At 55.2% G+C, this 24,859-nt stretch overlaps 8 protein-coding genes across 8 annotated transcripts; 4 read left to right on the top strand and 4 right to left on the bottom strand.

Moving 5' to 3' along the window:
• The first annotated feature begins 306 nt into the window (after positions 1-306).
• Positions 307-1,861, top strand: GGS23DRAFT_555912 (uncharacterized protein). Its single transcript, XM_051515629.1, has one exon. The coding sequence runs from the start codon at positions 524-526 to the stop codon at positions 1,607-1,609; it is 1,086 nt and encodes a 361-aa protein (XP_051374899.1). The 5' UTR covers positions 307-523; the 3' UTR covers positions 1,610-1,861.
• A 467-nt stretch (positions 1,862-2,328) lies between these two features.
• Positions 2,329-4,662, top strand: GGS23DRAFT_373711 (uncharacterized protein). The gene is made up of 2 exons (XM_051513368.1): positions 2,329-3,652; positions 3,708-4,662. Exons 1-2 carry the CDS (start codon positions 2,519-2,521, stop codon positions 4,626-4,628), a joined length of 2,055 nt encoding a protein of 684 aa, XP_051374898.1. The 5' UTR covers positions 2,329-2,518; the 3' UTR covers positions 4,629-4,662.
• Positions 4,663-4,935: 273 nt separating this feature from the next.
• GGS23DRAFT_373702 (Formamidopyrimidine-DNA glycosylase N-terminal domain-containing protein) lies at positions 4,936-6,767 on the bottom strand. Its single transcript, XM_051513367.1, has 2 exons — positions 6,650-6,767; positions 4,936-6,565 (listed from the first exon to the last, which is right to left on the bottom strand). The coding sequence occupies exons 1-2, from the start codon at positions 6,666-6,668 to the stop codon at positions 5,397-5,399; spliced, it is 1,188 nt and encodes a 395-aa protein (XP_051374897.1). The 5' UTR covers positions 6,669-6,767; the 3' UTR covers positions 4,936-5,396.
• Positions 6,768-8,290: 1,523 nt separating this feature from the next.
• Positions 8,291-9,892, top strand: GGS23DRAFT_594327 (phosphoribosyl pyrophosphokinase; the record flags this gene model as incomplete). The annotated part of the gene is made up of 4 exons (XM_051518147.1): positions 8,291-8,510; positions 8,602-9,094; positions 9,247-9,460; positions 9,512-9,892. The coding sequence occupies 4 exons, from the start codon at positions 8,291-8,293 to the stop codon at positions 9,890-9,892; spliced, it is 1,308 nt and encodes a 435-aa protein (XP_051374896.1).
• Positions 9,893-11,479: 1,587 nt separating this feature from the next.
• On the top strand, positions 11,480-13,301 carry GGS23DRAFT_555903 (peroxisomal biogenesis factor 11). Its single transcript, XM_051515628.1, has 2 exons — positions 11,480-12,751; positions 12,919-13,301. Exons 1-2 carry the CDS (start codon positions 12,177-12,179, stop codon positions 13,079-13,081), a joined length of 738 nt encoding a protein of 245 aa, XP_051374895.1. The 5' UTR covers positions 11,480-12,176; the 3' UTR covers positions 13,082-13,301.
• Positions 13,302-15,465: 2,164 nt separating this feature from the next.
• On the bottom strand, positions 15,466-15,910 carry GGS23DRAFT_555900 (uncharacterized protein). The gene is made up of 2 exons (XM_051515627.1): positions 15,754-15,910; positions 15,466-15,670 (listed from the first exon to the last, which is right to left on the bottom strand). Exons 1-2 carry the CDS (start codon positions 15,845-15,847, stop codon positions 15,591-15,593), a joined length of 174 nt encoding a protein of 57 aa, XP_051374894.1. The 5' UTR covers positions 15,848-15,910; the 3' UTR covers positions 15,466-15,590.
• A 1,688-nt stretch (positions 15,911-17,598) lies between these two features.
• GGS23DRAFT_555898 (78 KDA glucose-regulated protein-like protein precursor) lies at positions 17,599-20,257 on the bottom strand. Its single transcript, XM_051515626.1, has 4 exons — positions 19,779-20,257; positions 19,506-19,690; positions 17,947-19,435; positions 17,599-17,888 (listed from the first exon to the last, which is right to left on the bottom strand). Exons 1-4 carry the CDS (start codon positions 19,911-19,913, stop codon positions 17,694-17,696), a joined length of 2,004 nt encoding a protein of 667 aa, XP_051374893.1. The 5' UTR covers positions 19,914-20,257; the 3' UTR covers positions 17,599-17,693.
• Positions 20,258-21,309: 1,052 nt separating this feature from the next.
• GGS23DRAFT_555872 (P-loop containing nucleoside triphosphate hydrolase protein) lies at positions 21,310-24,760 on the bottom strand. The gene is made up of 6 exons (XM_051515625.1): positions 24,339-24,760; positions 24,100-24,273; positions 23,240-23,281; positions 22,993-23,184; positions 21,723-22,939; positions 21,310-21,667 (listed from the first exon to the last, which is right to left on the bottom strand). The coding sequence occupies exons 1-5, from the start codon at positions 24,451-24,453 to the stop codon at positions 21,735-21,737; spliced, it is 1,728 nt and encodes a 575-aa protein (XP_051374892.1). The 5' UTR covers positions 24,454-24,760; the 3' UTR covers positions 21,310-21,667; positions 21,723-21,734.
• Positions 24,761-24,859: the final 99 nt, after the last annotated feature.

Below are 24,859 nucleotides of genomic sequence, written 5' to 3'. Positions count from 1 at the left end.
GGTTAGGTACCTATTGGCTACATCAAGCCCTTGGGCACCCGCCTAATCCCCCCGAGGAAAGTGGCGTGTGCAGGTGGGGGGGGGAGTACCCGATGCGATGTCATCGGAGTTTGGGTACTTCCCAATGCTCGAGAGAGAGACACCACGGCTCAAATGTATCTCCACATTACAGGAATATTGCTCATACTTGAATATGACCTTACATACCTACCTAATTAAGGTGTATTACCTAGGTACCTAGATATATGTGCCTAACGTACTAACACCCACGTGAATTCCATCCGTAATTTCTACCTAAACTTACAGCACTCCGTAGGTATATAAGCCTGGCAACTCTCGTTTACATTTTTATCTGATTGATTTCCTCAGTGCCGGGCCGCGCATACGCATACTTTGCCATATATCTACGAAACTCAACTATGCTTCGTCCTTGCTGGTAACAAGCTGCCACCCATGTACCTTGTCCCAATGGTCCACCCCCTCAAGGCATAATGGTCTTCCTGTCTTTCCCGCATTCTTTGCAATGGTGCGAAGAATTCTGGTCCTCGCAGGTGCGCCGGAAAGCCGCACACTGAACTGGGAGGAGTCGAATCTTCTAGGTCAATTCTTAGATCCTATCGCCACTTTCGCTCGCATCGATGCGGCTGCTTCGGAACCCGCTCTGGGACCCGCCCTCGACGTCGCCGTCTGGAGATCTATACCGCTTACGAGGACTGCCCTGCCGACCGGCTTCTCCCAGATCCACCACATCAGAGAGGACGATTTCGGAGATGAGAGATTCTTCAATTCTGCTGGGTCTTCGTTCGACGCGGCTTCTGGGTGCTCGGGTTCGAGTGCGGCGACCCAAGAAATCCTAGACCGGTTCTACGATCATTCCTTAGCAGTTCACGATGACATCCCATCGTCTGAGCTGCCCACCGCCAGCTGTGGGACCACGCTGTCTTCTTTCGATACTACGGGGGACCAGAGCTCTCATATGTCCATCCAAAGCAACGATTTGTCGATTGGCCAGGACCAGCCCTCGGTTGCTCAGTCAGCTCATCTGAGCGATCTCGAGGATGTGCCTAATGCCTCCTATCTCGAGTCCATCTCACCCCAGACTATGACGGTGAACCTCATCGTCGGGATAATTTCCATCGCCGAGCCGCGCACTGTGAAAACCAGATGGGGTTCGACTTTGTCCCTCATCGAGCTTCTCGTCGGAGATGAGACCAAGTCCGGCTTTAGCGTCACGTTCTGGTTATCGTCCGACCTCGGCGAATCGTCGAGCAAGATTCTTAGGGAGCTCCGCAGACAGGATATCGTCCTTCTCCGGAATGTCGCGTTGAGCGTCTTCATGAACAAAGTGCACGGGCATAGCTTGAGAAAGGGTCTTACCAAGGTAGACCTGCTCCACCGAAGGAGATTGGATAGGTCCGACCGGGGGGGCTTATACAATCTCAAGGACGTTTCTTCGAAAAAGTCGGCACATCCGCAATTGCGTAAAACGAGAAGGGTGCGAGAATGGGTCATGAACTTCGTCGGCGGCGGCGGCACGGCCCTAGGAAAAAGGCGACGGGGCGGGAAGTCTGTCAGAAGCTGGGACATGCCGCCGGAGGATTCGCAGTGAACCTATCGCACCATAAGCTCGCCTCGCGTGGCGTCACTAGGAAACGGGTCATCGCCCGGGAGCATTTTTGGGGGGACATTTCGAGGTCGTACATTGATAACGCAGCGTATTCCTCACCGTAGGATGGGTACATTCGGAGGAGTGCGATATACCTAGCGACGTCGTCGAGGGACGAGATAGATTATAGCAGGAAGGAGAGTTGGGCGCTCGTCAACAATTGACCAACTTGCCTCCTACCTACCTACCTACCTACCTAAGTATTCCTTCTTTCCTGTTACTTTCCCGCTTGTTGATGGCGCAGAGGGCGGCGTTTATGTTAAGTTATGGCTGAGAACCTGTCGAAGCGGAAAGGGGATAAGGGGGAATGCATACCTACCTGTATGCATCTATAGGATGTAAGGCTATGAGGAGGTACCTAAGCTACCCATCTAAGGTACCTAACCCATGTACCAAGTATGTAGGTGATTGTGGGATGTATACCTACTTACCTACTTCCTATGCAATGGCGGAACCCGACGGCAATGAATAACGATTAATCCGGGCAAGGCGCTGATTACCCGCGCGCGTCAATTGGCGGCGACGCGACGTCACAGTTCACCGTCGAAGATGTAACTCGCAAATAAATATGTAATGTTGTCGCCCGCCTCCACCCCTCAACCAATGCTCTTCCGTCGCCCAATCTCTCCTCTCGCTGCCCCCCTCGACTCACTAATGCACCACCCACCACACCCAGCGAGGCCCGCGCTGATGATGTCCATTCGACAACCCGAATCGTCCATACATTTGGGGCTTACCGAGGTTTGACATCAGGAGACCACCGGCCCAGCCAAAGCAGACGGCGATCTGCCAAGATCTACAGGGGCCCCCCATCTCTGTCAGTCATAGAACCATTGTCACGACACCTCCAACATGGCTGCAATTGGATATGACGAGGTGGCCGTGATGGACGAGGACGTGAAAGGCGACAGCCACGGCCGCGGCATCCGCATACTGGAGAGGTCCTCCCTCTCTAGGACCAGGAGCCTGTCGGACGGAGGCGCTACACCACTGTCGTCCTCCCCACATATACTCGAAGCATCGAGGCGCGCATCCAAAGATGACAGCTCCCTGATCATGGACAGGAGCCAGGATGCAGCCGCCACAGCCGCTTCTGCTGCTCCCGCTCCCCCCGTCACCCCTCGCCGCCCCGACATCTCCTTTCGCGGACTCTCGCTCCAGATATCCAATGCCGATTTCGCCTCGCCCGCCCAGACACCCAGCCACGCCAAACTCGCCCCCTTATCCCCGAAGCTCGACCATTCCCAGATCTACGCTTCCCCCACCAACATCTTGCCCAGGCGGTCGCGCGGTTTAGATTTCTCGAGGGCGGCCACCAGCCTGCACCACTCGACCCTGGCTGAGCAATCCTCGCCCGACTCGTCGCCGACTATCGGTGGGCGCGCCATGAACATCCCTAGCCGAAGTTCCGGAGAATATGGACTCGAGCAGCCGGTCACGTCGTTGTGGTCGATGATGGGCAACCAGGAGCGGATGCACGTTTCTAGTTCCGTCGGGAGTGCGAACCCCCTAGCCTCGGACTCTTCTTCAGGCTCTGACGACGACGACCCTATGGATGACGAGATGGAAGATGCCATTTTCAGTACGCCGCAGGCTGTAAGGGCCAACCCGCACGGAGGCGTCCTATCATCCGGCACCGCCGCCCCCTGGATGACCGCGGCTTCGTCGACCATTAGTAGCCTCTCTAGCTTCCGAACGAGACCCCGGAGGCAACCTAGGAGGAAAACGCGGGGTCTGACCGGACTACCGTTCAGTCCTGCCCACCCAGCGGCGCTGTCCAAATCGCCGCCTAACAACGTGGTGAAGGATTTTCGAGATGTTACTATTCCGCCTTCGCGGAGAGAAAGCATCAGCTGGGCTGCCAACCAACTGCACATCTCGGGGAGCGAGAGCGAGGATAGGTCTATGGATTCTGGCGAGGCACTATCAAGAGATGGTCATCGGGGCGTAATCAAGCGAGCTGTCACGAGGAGAGGCAATCTTCTTGTAAGCTGGGCCTGGCCTTATACCTTATTAGACATTTGTCTGACGTGTTTCGTAGCCGAAAACGAAAGGATTTGCACGTATCCGTGCTGCCCTGGCGGAAGAAAGCGCGCCAATAGACTCCGAGGTTCGCCGAGAAGCAGAAGTCATCCGGCAAGTTCGCGAAAGCGATATGGATCTGGAGCCCCGCGTCACCCCCGCCGCACCCCTAGCTTTAGATACCAGCAATATTTCTACCACCCGGTCGTCACCAAATCCGACTACGGCCCAAGAGTCACTCGACGATATACCAGAAGACGATATGATGACCGATTCGAGCGCGTCCAATAATTTTAAACAGCAGGCCGTGAAGAACTCGAAGGGTAAGAACTTTTGGGAAACATTCTCTGAGACGAGTAGTGCTAGAGTCACTCCGCCGCCTCCGTCCATTATGCCTAGAGGCTCCTCGTCCGGGATGAGCGAAGATGTGAATATGGATTCGCCTTCCCTGTCAGCCGGATCTGGCAGCGCCAGCCTTTTCGGCTTAGGCCCGGGGAGCGGGCAGGTGACCCGCGGACCCGGAAGCGATGGGCAAAAGTCGGAAACGCCGCAACCGACGTCGGTGTCTGTATCTCAGGGAGGCAACATCCCCCCCACGGCAGCAGAAATCACCCGCCGTATCAACAACAAGCGTCGTAGAGATGACGACTTTGACCCGCACAGCTTCAAGAGGCGGGCGGTGAGCCCCGGTATGAGCGTGCACAACTCTCCAATCATGCAAAGTCCGCTGCAACGAGACATGGCCCCGTGGGGCTCCCGGCCGGGGAGCAATCACGGCGGAGACAGGGCTCCGGGGACGCCAAGCGAAAACGGCAGCTCCGGTGGTAACAACGGCCCTTTCGGTAGCAGCGGAAGGAGCGTCAGCGGCGCCAAAGGGCGGGTTGGATTCCAGGGCATGGTTGATACCAACGACGGTCTGATGCGTATGAGCATCGAGTAACACGATCCACATCCGCAATGTGTGACAGCAGTGCGTGCGTGTGTGTATGTGTGTTGAGAAGAGGGATTTAGGGGGGGGAAGGGGTAAGATAAAGGTAGCTACATATCGTAAGGAGGACAATACCGACTAAAGAGCGGCAAACGCGCATGTAGTCGGGCCACCGAGTCCGGGGGGGCATCGGCTGGTAGAGCGTCCATCTATATGTATTTATCGTCTCCGTAGATATTATGTAGACACGAAACATGCGAGAATACAAACCAATCCTACCCACACCTGCTTACTATGGCTTTCAAGTGTGCGATCTCGCGGCCGTCGCACGTACCGTCCGTCACCCTCCCTACCTAGTTACTAAATCTTATACCTCGAACGGCGGAGCAACCAGTCCGGCTGATAATGCAGCGATACTTAGGTAGGTGTACAGTAAAGCGTACTACAGGCGACCGTCGAAAGCCGCGTATCCGCGCTGTGCCCCAGCAGAGAGCGACGATTAATATCTAGTGCGGGTCCAACTAGAGAAGGGAGCGGTGATATTAATGCCGTAGTAATATATATAGTAGACAGCGCATGGCCCTGGAATCGCAGGCGTGAAACGCCTTCTTTATATCAGCCCCTGTCTCAGCCCGTCTCAGCCCGTCTCAGGGCGATTCTATGCATGCAAGCCTCTCCGACGCCTCGCTGCGGGCTCGGCGACCGGGGGCCTCAGGGTTTTAGGCGCGGGGCACAACCGCCTGTCTTTCTTTCTCTCTTTCCCTGTCCCACCCGACCCTATTATTCTGGGGCGGGGCGCTTGAGTCTGCCCGACCGCCGCCTGGCCCCGATCTCGGGTGCGAGCTCGATCTGCGCTCCCTTGTCCTCCTGCTCCTCCTTCTTATTGGCGCCCCTCCGGGATCTGCTCGGAGGGGCGGGCTCTGCTTCGTCCTCCGGCTTGACGGGCTTCGATCTCGGGGTCCGGGCCTTCTTGGCCGGGCGCTTCCCGCGCTCCTCGGTTTCCGCCTCGCCGCGGCCCGGGAAGAAGCGGCTCTCCGTCTCGTCGTCCGAGCCCGGCGCAGGCTCCTCTTCCTTGACGCGGCACCTCTTCTTCTGCACGCTAGGGACGACGCAACTCGTGCGGCCCCCGACAGTGAGGAAGGTGATCTTGTCGCCGTTCGGCAGGGCGCCGGGCGAGTCCTTCTTGCCCTTGCTCCACCGGTGGTTGAAGAGCCAGTGGTCGGGGAACTGGTCCGAGTCGCCCAGCTTCGCGACGGCGGTGTCGCACACGTAGCAGATGGCATCGTACAGCGTGTGGACGTCTGCGTCGTCGAACTCGTTGCAGTATTGCTCCGGGTGGAGCTTAGCCTGGTACAAGATCTCGTCGCCAACCCAATTCCCGATGCCGCTGACCGTTGTCTGGTCCAGGAGCAGCGCCTTGACGGGGACGCGTCGGCTCCTCATCTTGTCCCGCAGGAAGCGCTCTGTGAAGATGTGCCTGTCGATGACGGGGTCCGGCCCGTTCTCGACGAGAGGCGAGTGCTTTCGAATATCCTTCCCGGGACAGTCGACGAGGCGGATGCGACCGAAACGCCTAGCATCGGTGAAGGCGACCTCGACTTTGGGGTCGCCGTCGGTCTCGAGATGGAACTTCCAGAACTTAGGCGGCCACAGCTCCTTGTCGCCCTTGGTCCTCTCGACGTAGCGGGTGTAGCCGGTCTGGATGCCCCGTATCTGCACCCAGCCGGTCATGCCCAGGTGCATGACGGCGTGTGGCGGGCTAGACAGCACCATCCAGAAGTACTTTCCCTGGCTCCCCACATCGGTGACCTCCTTGCCGGCAAGCGCCTCTTGGAACGCGAGACCGGTGGTGCCAGCCTTACCAAATACGTTGGCGTCATCGAGGGCGAAGACTCTGCTGATGGTCTTGCCCACCAAGTGTCGCCGCAGGAAGTGGGTGATGCGTGCGACTGGCGGGGACCGGTCAGCATATCACGTCACGATGCTACTGGGGGGCGAGCCGAAAGTCGGGCACGAGGGAGGTGATATCTCACCTTCGGCAATTTCAGGCATCGCAATCAAGTCAGAGCTTGGCAGACCGGAGGAGGGACAAGGCCAATGGGCGCGCAACTCGGTAACTACCAGGACCGACAAGCCGAGCAGAGGCGGAGCCAATCAGACGAAGCTATTAAATAATGGATGGCATCTAGCGAAGAACCACCGGTTTATAGCATATTCCGCCAAACCGCTGAGCGGGCGGTGCCGCTAGAGATTAGGTACCTAGGCCGGTTAGATTGTGTACGTGTAGGGGTAGGTGGGTAGGTAAGTACCTACGTGGTAAGGAGGTGGGACGCCAGCGAAAAAAAAAAAAAAAAAAAAAAGAGAGAGAGAGAGAGACAAGAGTGAAAGAAGGGAAGAAGGGGAAAAAAAAAACAGATGTAATGGTTCAGATCTTGATACCTGCATGTAGCCGCGGCGCCACAGACGCTGCGCTGCATGTACCTCCGCACGGAAACGGCATAGGCCGTGTACGTGCCTGGGGGGCGCTGCGTCGAGACGATGACCCTGCTGCTTACCTTATCCAGCCTAGATGGGTGGCTGCTTTTACCATCGCCACGGCCGCTTCTGTCAGCATTTTTGCCCGTTGCGTCTTCTGGCCGGGTTTGGTCCCCTTCACATGCTTCTGCGGCTGGCCGTGTGACTCCGTCCAGCCACCCGCCACACACGAACCTGTCAGTGGCAGCCAGCCCACATCAGCTCAAAGCGGCGACTGAGATGGAACTCGGGCGAGTACATGCGTCCCGATGTACCTATGGGCAGAGCCAACCCCCAGTTCGCGGCGGGGGTCCCTGCTGAGAAGTCCCGCACAGTACATGGATGCGGACGGGAATTTACGTACATGGAGATGTAGCACTACAGAATGTATGCATCGCATTCTGAAGTTGGTGGTGGGATTGGCCCTGCGCAACCGCAGCCGCAGCCGCGATGACCTGGCAGAATTTTTTTTTGGTTGCTTTCTTAGTTTTTTTTTCCCCTTTCCCTCTCGGTCTAGCTGGGTAGGTGGTGAATAATAATGGGGCTCTGAGGTCAATTAGAAGAATAAATTCCATCCTGATCATTTCCAATCTTCATCTCCATCCCATCTCAGGTTCTCGTCACGGCACTGTGGCTACTGTGACAACGGTAGCTTGGAGAATCACACTCGGAAGCCAAGAACCTAAACCTTAACTCGTTCCTTGCTGGTCGCTCTCCATCATGGATCTCCTCTAGGACTGCCTTTCCACGAGCCCTCTGGTCCCTACTTCGTCGGCATCACTCTGGCTCGCCTTCACACCTCCGCCCACACCCATACCCGGGTCCGCGCCTGTCCAGCTCTCGTCTCGGCCAAGCTCCCTTAACCTTCTGGGGTTGCCAGATCGACCGACCGTGATCGGAGCAATTAGGAACGGACGATAACAGCAACCCTCAGGTTCGCTCACAGCGCATCCCCTTCGCTCTAGGTCCTGCTGGCTTCAACAAATCCCTGCACTCCTAGACGAATCTTGAGTGTGATACGCGCGCGTGTGAGAGAGAGAGAGAGAGAGAAGACGAAGGCATCCGCATTCGTTGACACCGCCCTTTTCCCCTTTCATTTTTATTTTTATTTAAAAAAACATTCCTTTCCCTCCATCTATTCATACAGTAGATCATCCAACATGGTCCGTAATATCGTTATTCTCTCGGGCAACTCGCACCCGTCCCTCACCGAGGCAGTGTGCAATATGCTAGGCATTCCTAACGGCAACCGCATACTGAGCAAATTCTCGGTTGGGGAGACCCGCTGCGAGATCAAGGACTCGGTACGGGGCAAAGATGTCTTCATCATCCAGTCTGGCGGTGGATCGATCAATGATCACTTAATAGAGCTTTGTATCAGTACGTATCTGCTGCGGAGAGCTGGCGGAGGAGGAGGGGGTTTCCAGGCCTTGGGCTGCCCGCTGGGACTGGAGCTGACAGGAGCCGACAGTGATCTCTGCCTGCAAGACCGGCTCGGCCAAGCGTGTCACGGCTGTGCTTCCCTTGTTTCCCTACTCTCGACAGCCCGACCTACCATACAACAAGATTGGTGCTCCACTCTCGAAGCCCACCGAAGCCTCCAAGGACAAGTATACGTTTGAGAGCGTCCCCGCGACACCCGGACCTGGTGTTGTGAAGAGCGCAAGCTTCAGTAAAGAGACTGATCTGACGAGGGCGATGAGCAAGACTTCTCTCACCAACGGGACGGGAAGTGCCCTCGCTCGGACGAATGGCGGCGAGGGCTACTTCCACTCTGATGGGAACGCTGCCGGGGACATGTACCCGGTTCAAGGCCTGCATTCCCGCGTAGGAAGCTATACGACTCACGACTACGAGAATCCGGGACTGCTCTCTACGTTTCAAGCTAAACCCGGGTATAAGCGATGGGTTGCACAAGCCGGAACCCTGGTGGCAGATCTTTTGACCTGCGCGGGCGCAGACCAGTATGTGTTTTCCTAGCGCCAGAGGAGGGGGGCGGGGATTTGCTGTGCCTTTATCGAGAGGCCTCTTGTTGCCTTCGAACCCCTCTTCCTCGACGTCTAGACGTGCCTCCCGTGGGCTTCCACGCGAAGACAATGGCTAACGGGGGCTGCAGTGTCGTCGCGCTGGACCTTCACGATCCTCAGTACCAAGGCTTCTTTGACATACCCATGGACAATCTATACGGTCGTCCCCTGCTGAAGAGATATATCCAGCAGAACATCCCAGATTACAAAGAAGCCGTGATCGTGAGCCCAGATGCGGGGGGGACCAAGAGAGCGACGGCTATCGCAGATAGCCTGGGCATGGAATTCGCCCTCATCCACAAGGTAAGACGAAATTGTTATGTGCCGGTCTTCAAACTTATTCGGCAAACCCAGGAACGACGGCCGCCTCGGATCACGGATCGGCAGAATGCGACGATGATGCTGGTCGGTAATGTCGCCAATCGGGTGTGCATTCTGATCGATGATCTGGCCGACACCGCCAACACCATTACCCGTGCCGCTAAGCTCTTGCGAAAGGAGGGCGCGGTGGCCGTGTACGCCCTCCTCACTCATGGCGTGCTTAGCGGGGACGCCATTGCGCGCATCAACGCTTCAGCGCTAGACAAGGTGGTCGTGACCAACTCGGTCCCTCAGGACGAGCACAAGCGGCTCTGTCCCAAGCTCGACGTCTTGGACGTCGCCCCCATATTCGCCGAGGCCATTCGTCGCATCCACCACGGCGAGTCGATCAGCGTTCTATTCCAGTACGCTTGAGGGATGGGGAGTTTCTACGCTGCGTGGTGATAGGAGCCCCGTCGACCGTTCCCAGGTCATTTTCCTCCCGGATGGTTAGGTATTATTACCTAGTCGCATACGTTGAGTCTTAATGGGCCATCTCTCTTTTTCTTTCCTTTTTTTTTTTTCTTAAATCATTCCGAGCATACTTTCCGTATTAGACGATGCTAGCCGTGCGTTTTTCCACCTGAGGGATGCGTTTCAGTCCCAGGCCCCCCTCCCCCTTCAGCCTCGAGAACCCTGATTAGTATATGGAATCAATCGCATAAGGTCGGCAGTGACCTCTGCTCAAGGTAGGCTAGATTCACCCGTGGGTTCGGGTTTGCCTGGGCGTGGCCACCGCGGCCGGGCACCGGCGGGGGCGGGGAATGGGAGGAGTTTTGCGGCAACAATTACATCTCATAGAGAGGAATTTCTAGGGCGCGGAAGAAACGGTGTTTCTCTCACACACGGAGCCTGCGCCATCGGGGGTGGCACGGTGCAATCCGCCTCCGACTCGGTGATTGTGACTCGCCTTCTTCTGAACAGCACTCACTGCGGTGCCCGTACGCCGACACAGGGTTTCCGGGCATCGCATAGTAAGGGTACTGGCGCATATCGCAGGCCTACCCTACCGGCTGGAAGACGCAAAGGTAGATACGTGTCTACGTGGGTTCACTGGGCATCCGATCTGTGTGGGTATCAATCATAGTAAGAAGCGAAAGATGCTAACGTCGAAGGGGGCGTGTCGGTGGAGTATATAAGCCGAAGGAGAAGATGAGATGAATATATACCCACGTTTGCTGATGGTAGCATTCACTGTAGATCTCTGCATAAAAGAGCAAGGCTGCCCGTATCTGTTGTGAGACTTGTCAGAAAAAGGTCGGCTCTGTCAACCACGAAGGGTTAGCAATCACGAGTCAAGGAAGAGGTTCATGGGGCTAGGAAGGCCGAGAAATTACGATCAGTTCCGTTTCCCATTCCGTTTTTGATTTGTTCCTCTACCTCCGCATTCCGGATTCCTCCCCCCAGCAATGCCTAGGTACCCAATACCAAGATATGGGGGGGGGGAGGCTTGGCCTAGTGCGTGCAGGTTGGGGTAACGGGCGCCACCCTAGGTAAAATGGAGTTACCTCCCCTCCTCCCTCCTCAAAGAGGTGCCCCATCCCAAACAATGCACCAGACCACGGGCGACTTGCCTTGGGTAGGTAGTCAGTCCGGCTTGAGACATCGGAAGCTTAGCTGGGCAACGGCCTGAGGGCCTCGTAGCAGCCGTCGCGCCCATCTGCTAGGCCCCGCGGGGAAAAGGGGCTGGTCGGCGTCGATGTCGCCATTGGAAGGGGTTTGGGTTGGCAGCATGGTGCAGCCTCCATAACGGCACCAAAAATGATACACCGTAACATAGGTACCTAGCTCCTATTTTGCTAGCAGGTTGTAGTGCAGCGAGTGGTAGCCTGTAGGTACCTACCTTAGGTACCTATTGAGTGAATTAGGTACCTGGGGTACCCGGGATGTATGTATTGTACGTTAGGTTAAGCATGTTCTACCGTTTTCAATACGGAGGCTGCGAGTGGACCAATAGTAACGGTGGCAGCAGCGCAAGGCCAACGCGCAAAACCACCCGCCCGTTACGACCAAGAAACTGCCGGCGCAGTCGCAGTGTCGCGCAGTGGACCTCGGCATGTGCTCTGGGGCCGGGGCGTCCGCTCTAGCTTTAATTCGGCCAACTTGACCACCCTTTTCCGGCTGAACATGCATTCAGTCGTTGTTCAACGTTTCCCCCCTCTCGACGCCAGCTACGCCAAACTTCCACCATCGCAGGATCTCCCTCGCCAGCATCCGATTGCTCGATTGAACGGGCGCCAGTCGGTCAGTCGCGGAAGACGGCGCGCCATCTCCACCTATACTATTACTCCCTGACCAGCCAGCCAACCCATCTCGCTACATTCCTTACACTCCGGACTCGAGCGCGTGTTCTTGCCCGACAAGGTCAATCGAGTCTCGACCCATATAGCCTGTACGGACAGATAGACAGGTCCTCGGCGAGCCGACCGTGCCTACTCTTATCCGCTACCCGCCCTACGGATCGATCGATCCCGCCGCATCGCAGTAACGTCGCGCTGAAAATCACGCCCATATCCATACGAAACGTCCACCTCCGCGAAGAGCACGTGCGCGAGAACCGAGGGACGAAACACGAACCCAAAACTGATTATATAAAAACCCCCCCAAAATAATTAATAAATACATACAAGGAGAGAAGGCTACCGGAGAGATCGGAAACATGGTTGCCGACGCGGTCATCTACCACCCCACGGTGGCGCACTACCTCAAGTTCGTGGCGACGACGGCGGGGCGCGACAAGCTGATGCGGACGGTGCAGTACTTCGCGCGGTTCTACGCCTGGTACCTGTTCCGGACGAACGGGACGCGGGGGGAGGTGGCGCCGTGGGAGGCGCTGAAGAAGCAGCTGGGGCTGGCGCGCAAGCTGCTGCGGCTGGGCAAGAACGTCGAGCACCTGAAGGCGGCGGCGCTGGCGGCGGACGCGATCTCGGCCGCGTCCAAGACGGCTGCCACCGCCGGCGCCGGCGACGACGTGCTGCGGTACGCCGCCGTCGGCCGCCAGCTCGGCTACGCCGGCTACCTCACCTTCGACGCCGCCACCGTGCTCGACTCCGTCGGCTTCCGCCGCTGGGACGGCGCCAAGCGCGCCCAGCGCGAGGCCTCCCGCTTCTGGGCCCTCGGCCTCCTGTGCAGCGTCGTCGCCCAGGCCTACACCCTGTACCGCCTGCGCGAGCGCGAGGCCAAGGTCGACAAGAAGGAGGGCGAAGGGGTCGTCGAGAGCAAGAGGATTGCCCTGTACGTTTTCCCCACTTTTCTTTTTTATTATTATTTACCTTTTTCGCATCTTACACGCGCTTCTCCCGGCTCGGAATTATCTTTTCTCCTCATCTTTCTTCCCTTCCCTTTTTTTTTCTCCCCGTCCTACTCCCAAAAAAAAAAAAACCTAACCGAAAATGTCATAGGGAGCGGGCGGCGAGCCGGCTGCAGCTGCTGTCGGACCTGTGCGACCTGACGATCCCGACGTCGGCGCTCGGGTGGGTCGGCTTCGACGACGGGTTCGTCGGGCTGGCGGGCACGGTCAGCAGCTTGATCGGCGCGTACGCGCAGTGGAAAAAGACGGCGTAAGGGACGGGAAGGAAAAGAGAAGAACGGAGACGAAGGAAGCGGGAAGGAGGTCGTAGAGGCTTTATTTCGCGGAGGGGGCGACGGGGAAAAATCTCTGGCTCGCGTTGTTAAAGGTCGGGGGAGGAGGGAGGAGGGAGGGAGAAATTATAGGAGTGGAGGAAAGGACCAAGACGAAGTAGGAGATGCGGAAGAAGACGCTATGGGGGGGGGGGGGGGGGGGGGGAGGCTAGCACGAGGGAGACGGCCACAGAAGACAAAACATGACGAACTGTTCCCCTCGGTGCTGTATGTCCGATAAGTCGGTGTGTCGCGAAGTCTAGGTGGGTGATGTGACGGATAGACGCGTTGACGAAAAGAAATAAGGGGAGAGGGGAGGCCGTCGCCTGACGACGTCCTGTGTTGTTTTTTTCTCTTCACACTTCAGTTTTTCTTTTTTCTTTTCCTTTCCCCTGTACCAGTCCGGGGAGGGAGGTGTAAGATAGCCTGGTTGCATACTAGGACAATAGGGGGCACACCTGGCTGGGTGTAAACGAGGAGCAGTTCTTAGAGGGTATCGAGGTGGTTAGTTTCTCTACTCGGTTATGGTTTTCTCAGTTTACGTAGGCAGTTGCTGCTTGTTACGGGAGCCGACGTCTGTAGTTTGAAGAGGCTCTTGGCGCGCTCGGTGGTTTTGATCATTGATACAGCATCTGAAGGTCTGGAATGATATAATTTATACGGACTTTTTGATAGACGATGTAGGTAGGTATGTAGGTAGGTAGGTAGGTAGGTAGGTAGGTAGGTAGGTATTTACCTAGTCTTGGGTGCCCAACCTTGCTGAATGCGTTCGGATGTGCATATCGGCACGGTTTCCATAGGCACACGACCCAACCGGATGATTTGCATGGACCCTGTGGAAGAATGGGAAAGTCCCTGCAGCCAAGGCTCTCTGAGAGAAGACGAGTCGGCTAAAAAAAACAATGCACCTGTCTACGTTCGTAACCAGGCTTAAGATATGAGCTATTGGATAGGAAACTTCCGCGCTCGGAAACGGGCGAGTAAATAGACGCCATGTAGGCTGTTTACTTATATCTAGCCTCTCGTATAGCATGAGCGCGTGGCTTGCACTCTTAACTCGTTGGATGGGATTGGAATTAGACGTACGATGATTAGGATTGCCCTTTACCTATCACAGATATCTTTTCTCGGCCCATGTACTAACATTGAAGGTAGATTCAGTGTACTAGGACACTCCGGCTGAAAAGGGGGTAAAGGGTAGGTATTAGCACCTAATGAAACGCGTCCATCGAGAACCCACTTGCCATCACTCGCTTTTACTGAGACCTTTCCAATAGTCTCCCCGAGGTTTGAATGCTAGGTAGATACGGCTCTTCATGCATTGCCGAGAAAACATCAAAAAGTTGAAATTCTCCCCGTCTCTCCCTTCCTGGTTCCATGCCCGGATGTCCCTCCCCGACAGTATCTCCTCGGATTCTTCGTGTCCCAACATCACGCTGGTAAAAGCCCGACGCACTGGCGATTAGCTACAAAGCGAAACTGCTGCGAGGTTCAGACGGTCCTCAGTTGCATCACGATACCCATGCCAGCCCGTAAAAGTGGACACTGGTTTAAAGAGGTGGCTATTGTAGGACTTTCTCAATAGCAGAGTTGAAGTCTATTATGGCCATCGCGCATTGCATTAGAAATACGACTTTCCTGTAACGTCTACGATAATAGGCACCGCAGCGCACAAGGTGATGATACCCACGTCAAGCCAGGCAACCGTGGCTTCGTGGCCATTTATGCCACTGAGCTCGCATCCTATTCCGTTTGAGCACGGCATATTATTAAAGTCCTGTCGTGTAGTAATAACCCCTCCCTCCATATGCAGGTTGGTTGCAGGTGGTTGATATTAGCCAAAGGCATCGTTGAACAACCCTCCCCACCATCGTCTGTCTAATGTCGCGAGGCGTAGAAGGCGAGTACGGTTAGCACATTGCTCAGCCACGAAGCACTCAATCTTAGATCAGCTAGACAAAGAAACCGCCGTGAGTCGACGAGAGACTGCTGCTAGATCCGACATTACAAAGGTCTGCCTGGCATACATATCCAAATTGCCCCCGATTTCTAAAGATGATATCAAGCAATCGAATAGGCCAAGAATTGCAGCATCCGCGTTGTGTGACGCCGGTGCTCCTGGGGTAGGTTAGTTAAGATACAATCATACATCTCATCTAGTGTCTTTGGCAAGGATGCGAGGGCTTTCCGTACAGCCAGAGGGTCAAGACATTCTTCTAGTGAATCGAGTTGACACGAGACCCAACCCAACGGAACTTGTATTACTTTTGTAACTAGACGAAGCTTGTATTGAGTAACCGATAAGTTTAACTTGAACTACCTACATTCCGTTCACTTTATCCGTCAAAGTAGTCTCGATCTTCTTTTTTTACATCCGGGCGCTGCCACCATCTTTTTAGTTTGGAGTTGCTCATTCTTTTTTGGACGTGTCCTGGGTTCTCATCGCGGAATTTCACTGCGTTATCCACCTCGTAAGCTCACTGAGATAACGGTTTCTCTCTATACATTCAATATTCTCGAGTATTTCATAGGCTGCTTGATCGTTAATCGTGGATGTCAAATAGAGGAACCTAGCAATATAACCATCATGTCTATTTGAAGAAAGAGTTACTAACCGTCCGACAGAAACTCGTTAGGCTTCCTTTCGGCCTCAACTTTATTTGGCAGAATCTTGTTGACGAGGTCTCTGGCGTATGCGGCTGCTGTCATGGCCGCATACCCTCGCCACAGCTCGTTCTTGTGTGTATCCGAGTAGTCACATATACCACGGACGACAAGGCACGGGAAATGGTTCATCAATCCGGCGGCCTCCATCTCAAAGCACAAGACATCTTTCTGCGCCGAGAGCTGATCCCGGACCAACGCATCCTGCATCATTTAGTTCGCCGAAGCAATCAGGTCATAGTGGACTGCTGGGCTGTCATCGGCCGCTGCCAAATCGACTGAAAATACCTATCGTGTGGGTAAGTATCCGGCTGGCGTGAGTTGCGCCGAGTCAAGCGGCGAGCTGAAAGGGGGGACCCGGCACGCTTGGTTTGTCCTATTCACCAACTCCCTGATAGATTGGGGCTTCCTCTTCGGAGCACTCGTGCCTTATGTCGTAGCTGCTGCCTCTCATAATGCCCGTTACAGCACCATCTAGGGAACAAGCCTAAGGATCGGGGTGGTGTTCCCGCTTGTACTCTTTTTCCTTCGGCTGAGGCTCAAGGAGCCCGATGAATTCTCTCGAAACTCAATGAAACAATTAGTGTCAATAAACCCGCTCTGCTACTTTACCACTCACATTTAGCCCTACCTTGGGTTCCAGGTTCCCCAGTAGGTAGCCTTACTTGTACTGGAGAACGGTGACTTATCACTAGATGATGTAACGCCAAGCCACCGTACCTCCTTGCGTTTAAATACTACAGACTCCGACTGCTCGTTCTTTGTTTAATCTGGTTTACCTACGATGTAAGGGCGCCGGACCCCCGTCCTTTCAAACGCGGAGCGTGACACTACCTATTTCTTAGATATTAGTTCCCCGCTTATTCCTTCTCCGTCTACTCCAGCGCCATCTTCGCCAACATATGGGTACGGCGGCTCGGCGCTCCTGACGACCGTCTTCGGGTGCAACGCGGTGATCAATCTCTTCTACACCCCGGGGACCGTTCTCGGCGCGCTGATGGGTGGTCGCCTTGGGCCCCGCCGCACCTTAGTGCTTGGTTAGGTCCTCCAGGCCGCCGTCGGCCTCGTCATGGCCGGCTGCTACGCCGAGCTGTCCCGCCCGTCCGTCGCCGGCGCCTACGCCTTCTCGCACCTCGCCGCGCCCGACGGCGACCCCGTCGTCTCAGTCCAGTACAAGTTATACCTCGGCTCCTCGCTGTGCGTGCTTGCCGCCGCGCTCGCCGCGCTGCCGCCCCCCGTGGGCCAGGACGCCGTCGCCGCCGAGGACGCCTGGTTCCGGGCCTACGTGGCGCGCGAGGGCTGGCACGCGGGGCAGCTCGGGCTGAGGAAGGCGTCCGGCGCTGTCGAGTCCCCGCCCGTCGACCCCGAGCACGGCGCCGCCCCAGAAGGCGTGAGGGAGAAGGGACTGACAGGGCCTTTTGTCACCTATCGAAACGCCACTAGGCCATCCCCATGTATCCGACTAACAACTCGAAATACCCTCACCCCTAATGAACTCGGCAAAGACTGGTGCGGATATGTGCATAACATCATCCAGGTACTTATTTCCTCATTCTGGCCTTATCAGCAGGCACACCGACGAGATGTGTTTTTTTTGGTTAGGTATCTCTCCTCACCTCAAGACGACTTCTATGTACGTATTCTTCCAGCGTGATCGCTGGCATATGTCGCCGCGCTGGGCTAGAAACTTCACTTCATTGATGTTTGCCGAGTCACATCGTAATAGGGTGGATGCTGGTCTATAGTTGTCACGTTGGTACGTAAGCATATTGGGAACTCTAGTCACGAATCGTCATGCCGGCGTGGTAGGATGTCCCATATTTAACTTTTTTAATTGGGTGGTATGCCCGGGTATGTTCGAGAGAAAACACAGATCTATATGAATTGCCAACTACAGTTCATCGTGGCCTGACGGCTCATCGTCGTCTGCGGCACCTCCGGCACCTCCGGCGTTGCTGTACATCTTGGATGTGATCGGGTAGGCGACGTTCGAAAGCTTCTCCTTCTGCTCCTCGAAGTCCTCGGCGGTCGCCGTAGCGGCGTTCTCTTCGAGCCAATCGGTAGCCTCCTTAATAGCCTCGAGGATCTAGTATCAGGTTAGCGTCCGAACTGGCGAGATTGCCATTGCCGGGGTGTTAACTTACGGCCTCCTTGTCGTCCTCATCAATCTTGCCACCGAGACCCTCCTCGTCATTAACCTGGTTCTTGAGGTTGAAGGCGTAATTCTCAAGGCCATTCCTGGCCTCGATACGTTCGCGGGTGGCTTTGTCCTCCTCGGCGAACTTCTCAGCCTCAGCAACCATGCGTTCAATTTCTTCCTGGCTGAGGCGGCCCTTGTCATTAGTGATGGTGACGGACTCGGTATTTCCAGTGCCCTTGTCGTGGGCCGAAACCTTCAGGATACCGTTGGCGTCCAGTTCGAAGGAGACCTCAATCTGGGGGACGCCACGGGGCGCCGGGGGAATGTTGGTTAGCTCGAACTTGCCGAGCAGGTTGTTGTCCTTTGTCATGGACCGCTCTCCCTCGTAGACCTGGATCAGGACGACGGGCTGATTATCAGCGGCGGTGGAGAAGATCTGGCTCTTACGAGTCGGGATGGGGGTGTTGCGGGGGATAAGCTTGGTCATGACGCCTCCGGTAGTCTCGATACCGAGGGTAAGCGGGTTCACGTCCATGAGGACGACGTCACCAGTGCCATCCTCGCCCGAGAGAACGCCGGCCTGAACGGCAGCGCCGAAAGCAACAGCCTCGTCAGGGTTGATACCCTTGCTAGCCTTCTTGCCACTGAAGAACTCCTCGAGGAGAGTCTGGACCTTGGGAATACGAGTAGAACCACCGACCAGGACGATATCGTCGACTTCCTCCTTCTTGATCTTGGCGTCGTCCAAAACCTGCTTGACGGGTTTCAGAGTTCGCTTGAAGAGATCTATGTTGAGCTCTTCAAACTTGGCTCGGGTGAGGGTCTCGGAGAAATCCTTGCCCTCAAAGAAGGCCTCGATCTCGATGCGGGTAGACATCTGAGAGGACAGGGTTCGCTTGGCCTTTTCGGCCTCGCGCTTCAGTTTGCCCATGGCCTTGAGATCCTTGGTGATGTCGACAGAGTTCTTCTTGTTGTAGTTCTTGGCCAAGTGGTTGATGATTCTCTGGTCGAAATCCTCACCGCCCAGGTGCGTGTCACCAGCAGTAGCCAAGACTTCGAAGACACCATCCTCGATGGAGAGAAGGGAGACATCAAAAGTACCACCACCAAGATCATAGACAATGATGTGACGCTCGCCGCCAGTCTTATCCAGACCGTAGGCAATAGCGGCGGCAGTAGGCTCATTAACAATCCGGAGCACGTTAAGACCGGCAATTATACCGGCGTCCTTAGTGGCCTGTCGCTGGTTGTCGTTGAAGTAGGCGGGGACGGTGACGACGGCGTGAGTGACCTTCTTGCCCAAATAGGTCTCGGCAACCTCCTTCATCTTGCCGAGGATGACGGCAGAGATCTCCTCGGGGGTGAACTTCTTGGTGGCGCCCTGGAACTCCACTTGGATAATGGGCTTGCCATCCTTTTCGATGACCTTGTAGGGGAAATGCTTGAGATCGTTCTGGACTTCCTTCTCGGCAAATTTTCGGCCGATAAATCGTCTAATGTGAGCGTGGTGGTTAGCTTAAAAATCCTCGAGTCTGGACGGGATAATGCGTCGGCTCGACTTACTTGACGTCGAAAATGGTGTTTGTCGGGTTGGATGCCGCCTGTTGTTTGGCGGCATCTCCGACCAATCTCTCCTCCTCGGTGTAAGCCACGTAGGATGGGGTAATTCGATTTCCTTGGTCGTTTACGAGAATTTCGACCTTCCCTTGTTGCATCACACCGACACAAGAGTATGTGGTTCCCAAGTCCTATGTGAAAAATGCGGTCAGACGACATGGACCTAAAGAGGAGCGAGAGCGAGAGGGGAATTCACTAAGGGCAGAATAGTCGACTTACAATACCGATAACCGTCCCATAATCAGCTACATCGTCCGCCCTCACAGTGCTGACAAACGCGAGAGGACTGAAGAGGAGGATGCTCCAGGCTATCATGCCAGTGGCGATAGCCCAGTAGCTCTGAGAGCGAGCCATGACGGACGGAGGCTGTCGCAATCTGAGCTGGGACGGGTTGCGAGAGGGGAAAAGGAAATCAGTCTAGGGAAGGAAAAAAAAAGGGAGAAAAGGAAAACCGAGCCGCCCTGCAACCTCTTCAAGAGTATGGGGTTGGTATGGTATAGGAAACTAATCAAGGCGTAGTATGTAGAGGAGAGGAGAATGGGGAAGAGGGATGCGGCAAGGCGTAGAGAGGTGCGTAGGCCAAATTCTTATATGGGAAGGGAAAAAGAGTTGAGATGTTACTAGATCGAAGTTGCCAGCTTGCAAGAGAACACATTGCAAGAAAGTGTGGATCCGGCGGCCACTGGACACCCCGCTGAATGCATCTAATGTGTCTGGGGCGGTTCGCTTAGATGCATATTTCCCTCCCACCCCTGCCTCATAACACAATACGTGCGGGAGGGATGGGTGAGTACAGCTACACCCACAGTACCTAGCATTGGCCCAGGACGCCCGAGGGATGGCCATGTATCTTTGGGTACCTGGTAGTCTGTCTTCGCATCCCGCGAGCTATCCAAGTATTACATAACGGGTCTCCACACAGCCCTCCCTACCCACTTGCGACTATGTACGCACATGTGGAATGCACGTATCCCACATCTGTTGCGCAAACCGGGTATAGGTACTGGAAGACAGCTGAAGACAAAAATGTGTGTGCGAGTCAATCCATGCCTGCATTCATCAGAACCTGAGGCATCGATGATGTTGCCATCTTCTCTACACCTGCCTCCACCTGGCTACCTTGATTGAACACATATACACTGCCCTCCCGCCTCAGTGGCGCTCAGGCGTGTTATGCACCTATAGCAGATACATACTAGAAGCTTCTCTTTCTGTCGAGCAGAAGCCAGATCGCCGGAACGCCTCTTTTTTTTTTCTTGTGCCCTTTCGGTTCCTTGCCCACCAACAGTACCATCCTCCTCCTCCTCCACCCCGCCTGATGCGGGTCATCCCTGCTCCCTTGTCAGGTAGGTACTTAATAAGCTTCCAGCATTGCCCTCCCGTGGCCCTGGATGCTACATTAAGTACCACCTAATTATAATTCCGTCCCATGCCGCCTCGCTGTTGGATGGGTGAGCATACCTAGAGCTGGCATCGTGGTGGATAACACGGTGGCATACGCGATCGGGTCAGCTGGCAAGAGATCTGTCCCTTTGCATTAGCTAGATTGATTCCACCTTGCCCACACACACACACATACATACCTCTGTATGGATGATGTCCCATCTGCATGTATGTAAGAGCCAGGCAGGGTGGATTGCTTGATGTGTTTGCGTCAAGGGCCCAGGATCCCCACGCCGTAGGTACATGAACGGGGAGCGTACCTGTATTTGCTATAAGCAGGTGCTTGTATACCTATATGTACCGAACATACACGGCCATCGCTTTGAGGCTGTCATGAAGTTATGAAGTTGGATGCCTCCTCTCGCGGCTCTCCTCCATACTTCTTCCCATAGGATGCATACCCAGGCACAGTGCACGCTAGTATTCTGCCTATTAGGTCGGTCGGGTAGGAAAAGTCGGGTGGGACGCGGTATTCCACAATATAAATAGAGTGTGGCTATAATTAATTCTCCAGAGCCTCAATTGTGGCACAGCACCTTGAGGCCACAGTTTCAACGACATCAGCGACGGCTCATAACCACGCACAGGGTATCCACCTACGTCCCCGCCTGGCTCGTCCTAGGCTATCAGGTAGGCTCCGTCCCCTGACCAGGTAGCCAAGATGCCTGCCCCATGCCGTCATTGCTTATAGATATACCAGGCAGGTAGGTAGGTACTTACCGCCCCGTCTTATTACTCCAGCAACCCCGCCGCAACCGTGTCGCCGCCGCTCCGCAACACAACTCTCTGGCCCGCCTCTAACGGCACCTTGGTCCCCATCTTGACCACAATTCTCGCGACGCTGGCTGGCTTCACGATCTTCGGCTTCTTCTTCGCTACAGTGCCCTTCACCTTGTCGAGGAGTGCTGATATCTCTGTGATCTGACCTGCCGCGTGTAGTCGGCCCCGGTGCACGTCCACCTGCATCGGCATGAGAATGTCAAACGCCAGGGCCTTGACCGTAAATGTGTCAATGCAGGCGATAGGCTGTTTTGTGTCGCAAATGATATCGCCGACGCGCACGTGAATCGGATCGATGTTGCTGAGGTGGATGATGACATTCTGCCCCGCTACCGCCCAGTCTACTGGCTGGTGGTCCAGCTCCAACGACTTGACGTAGGCCTTCTCTCCGCTGGGCTGGACGAGCAATGCGTCGCCTGCCTGGAGCGACCCGGAATCTATCCGTCCAGAAACGGTGAGCGGGCTTTGAGTCGAACGGTATGCCTCGGAAATAGTTAGGCGCAGGGGTTTATGCAACGCTCGGGCCATGGGCTCCGAGCCTTCCAGCTCCTCCACCAGTGTCTTCCCGCTGTACCAGTCGGCCGCCTCGTCCCTAGATCTCGCTACTATATTGTCCCCGTGTAAGCCGGATAAGGGCACGAAACTGACGTTTTTGAGCTGGAACCCTGTCGCGGATAGGAAGCCGGACACTTGCTGCGAGATCTCGTCGAATCGCGCTTGCGACCACCCAACTGTGTCTAGCTTGTTCACCGCGACAATTATACGTGATACCCCCATGCTCCGAAGGAGGAGGGCGTGTTCCCTCGTCTGCCCCTTCAGCCCCGCCTCAAACGCACCCGTCGTGGCGTCGACAACCAAAATTGCAAAATCGGCCTGGCTTGCCCCTGCAATCATGTTGGGGATGAAATCTCGGTGGCCCGGCGCATCTAGTATCGTGAATAAAGTAGTGTCCGTTTCGAACCTGTTTGTCGCGATATCGATCGTCACACCCCGCGACCGTTCTTCAGAGCGCTGATCTAGCACCCATGCGAGCGCAAATGACGACTTTCCAATACTCGCAGCCTCCTTGCGGTATTTCTGTATGGTTCTTTGGTCAACGACGTGAAGATCAAGGAGTAGGCGCCCCATGAGGGTGCTCTTGCCAGCATCCACGTGGCCTTGTCGGGTCAGCATGTATACTAGGACGGTAGACACCACCCGCGAGTCTTACCGACAACTACAAAACTTGCGCTCTTCTTGCTATTGGCCTTCTCGAACTCCTTCAAGACATCAAGGTTCTTGCTTTTCGGCAGTGGTGTGTCGTCGATCTTCAGGTCCTTTACACGATCCGTGACATCGCCCTTTTTCGTGCCCGAGTCGGCTTTTTTCTTGGATGTACCAGCAGCCGGCTTCTTGCTGCCTGCTAATACGAAAGTATTAGTATCCTCGTGTGTTTGCCTTCCTCGCCAAAAGCGAACCTTGGGACTGTGCTGCCAAGACCACGTCATCTGGACTTGGCACTGAAAAGGGGTCAGCTATCGGTGTAGCTAAATGTATATAGGGAAACGGGTAGATATTTCTAGGCCTGGGGGTGGTAGAACCGTTCGCGACACCAAGGAGAGTCCGGGCAAAGGCAGAGGGTGCAGCGATTTCAGACTGCGACATCACCGCAGAGGTCTCGGCAGGTGTTGATTTGAGTATGAGCGGTGCCGCTGGCCTCTCCAAGCTCTCGGTAATTTGACTTCGACTCTGATTGGCCCCAGTCCTGACGCGCTCCGAGCCGTCTTGCCGGAGGTCACCACCTACGCTAGAGGCTGCGGTGCTTGGGCTTTCCCCATGGGTTAGGAGAGAGGGTTGAATGTTCTCCTTGGTGATTGCGTGGGGTCTATCTAGGATAGGTAGTTCGCGGGGCAACTGCTTGTTCTGGTGTCGCTGTTCGTCTAATTTCCGTTCATCTGCCTTCTTCTTCCGAGCTGCAGCCAGAGCTTGGAGTTTAGACATCTTGCTGGGAGCACTGGAACCTCCTAGCAAGCCGCCTCGAACCTGCGGTGGCTTAACGAAAACAGTCACCCGATCCCTGGGCACATTCAGCCATGGCATATCGCTGAAGAATGTCGCAAGCGTGGCCTTTGGAACGCGGTTCTCCTCTTTAGCAACTGGGAGACCTACTAGAAGTTAGCCTTCTGGCTGATTTTAGTCTTAGACACGGATGCTCTTGAGACACGCACCTGGAGCGGTAAGATGCCGCGCTCGTGCTACTGATATTCCCATGCATGACGTGTGCCGACCCAAGGCTTCGAATGTAGTGGCAATGCAAGTTGAATAGAAAGGTACCTACCTGGCTCTTTCTTCTTGCTAGGAGGCGCGATGAACTTGCTTATTAGATAAGCTATGGACTTGTCCACGTCATAGTAATAATGCCATAGTGCCTCTTGGATCTGTTGAGTGGTGACCTTGGATGATTCGCTGCCGAGGGAAGCCCGAATTTCGTCGGTGCCGGCGTCCATCTGGGCTGGATTTGAACACGGTAGAGTTAGCGTAGACCTAGACCTGGGCTTGGTTCGTAAACACACATACCTCGATCCTCCGGGCTAAGTTCCTCTCCCTCGTCCGAATATCCATCTCCGTCTCCATCGTATTCGTTGATGTCGTTCTCGTAATCATAATTGCGGTATGCTTGGTGACGAGACATCCTGTCCGCTCAATAGGACTCCGGGGGAGGGGCAGATGGTGTGGACTTTCCGACACGGAGGTCTGCAGGCGGGATTGGCGTCTCGAAACAATCAGTGGGGGTTGGGAGGCTCAGGTCGGTGCTGTCACTGATGTCTATCTGGGTTGTTGTTGTTGTTGGTGGTGGTGGTGGTTGTGGTGGTGGTTGGAAGTTGTGATTGAGCTCCACGTACCATTTTAGTACGAGGGATGCGTCGCAGTCTGGTGGTGAAATCAAAGGAGGGGCAGCAAGAGAGGGTAGCTCACTGCTTACTACCTACCTACCTACCTAGGTACCTATCTGCCTACCCTAACTGCCTTCAACGAGTAGATACCTTATCCATCTCTTATCTGCTTGTGGTATTCCTGAACTCTCCCATTGGTCCGTT

The sequence above is a fragment of the Durotheca rogersii genome, assembly GCF_024521655.1.
Source record: "Durotheca rogersii strain YMJ 92031201 chromosome Unknown GGS23scaffold_4, whole genome shotgun sequence".
Classification (NCBI taxonomy): domain Eukaryota; kingdom Fungi; phylum Ascomycota; class Sordariomycetes; order Xylariales; family Xylariaceae; genus Durotheca; species Durotheca rogersii.
This window is presented reverse-complemented; position numbering and strand designations above follow the sequence as displayed.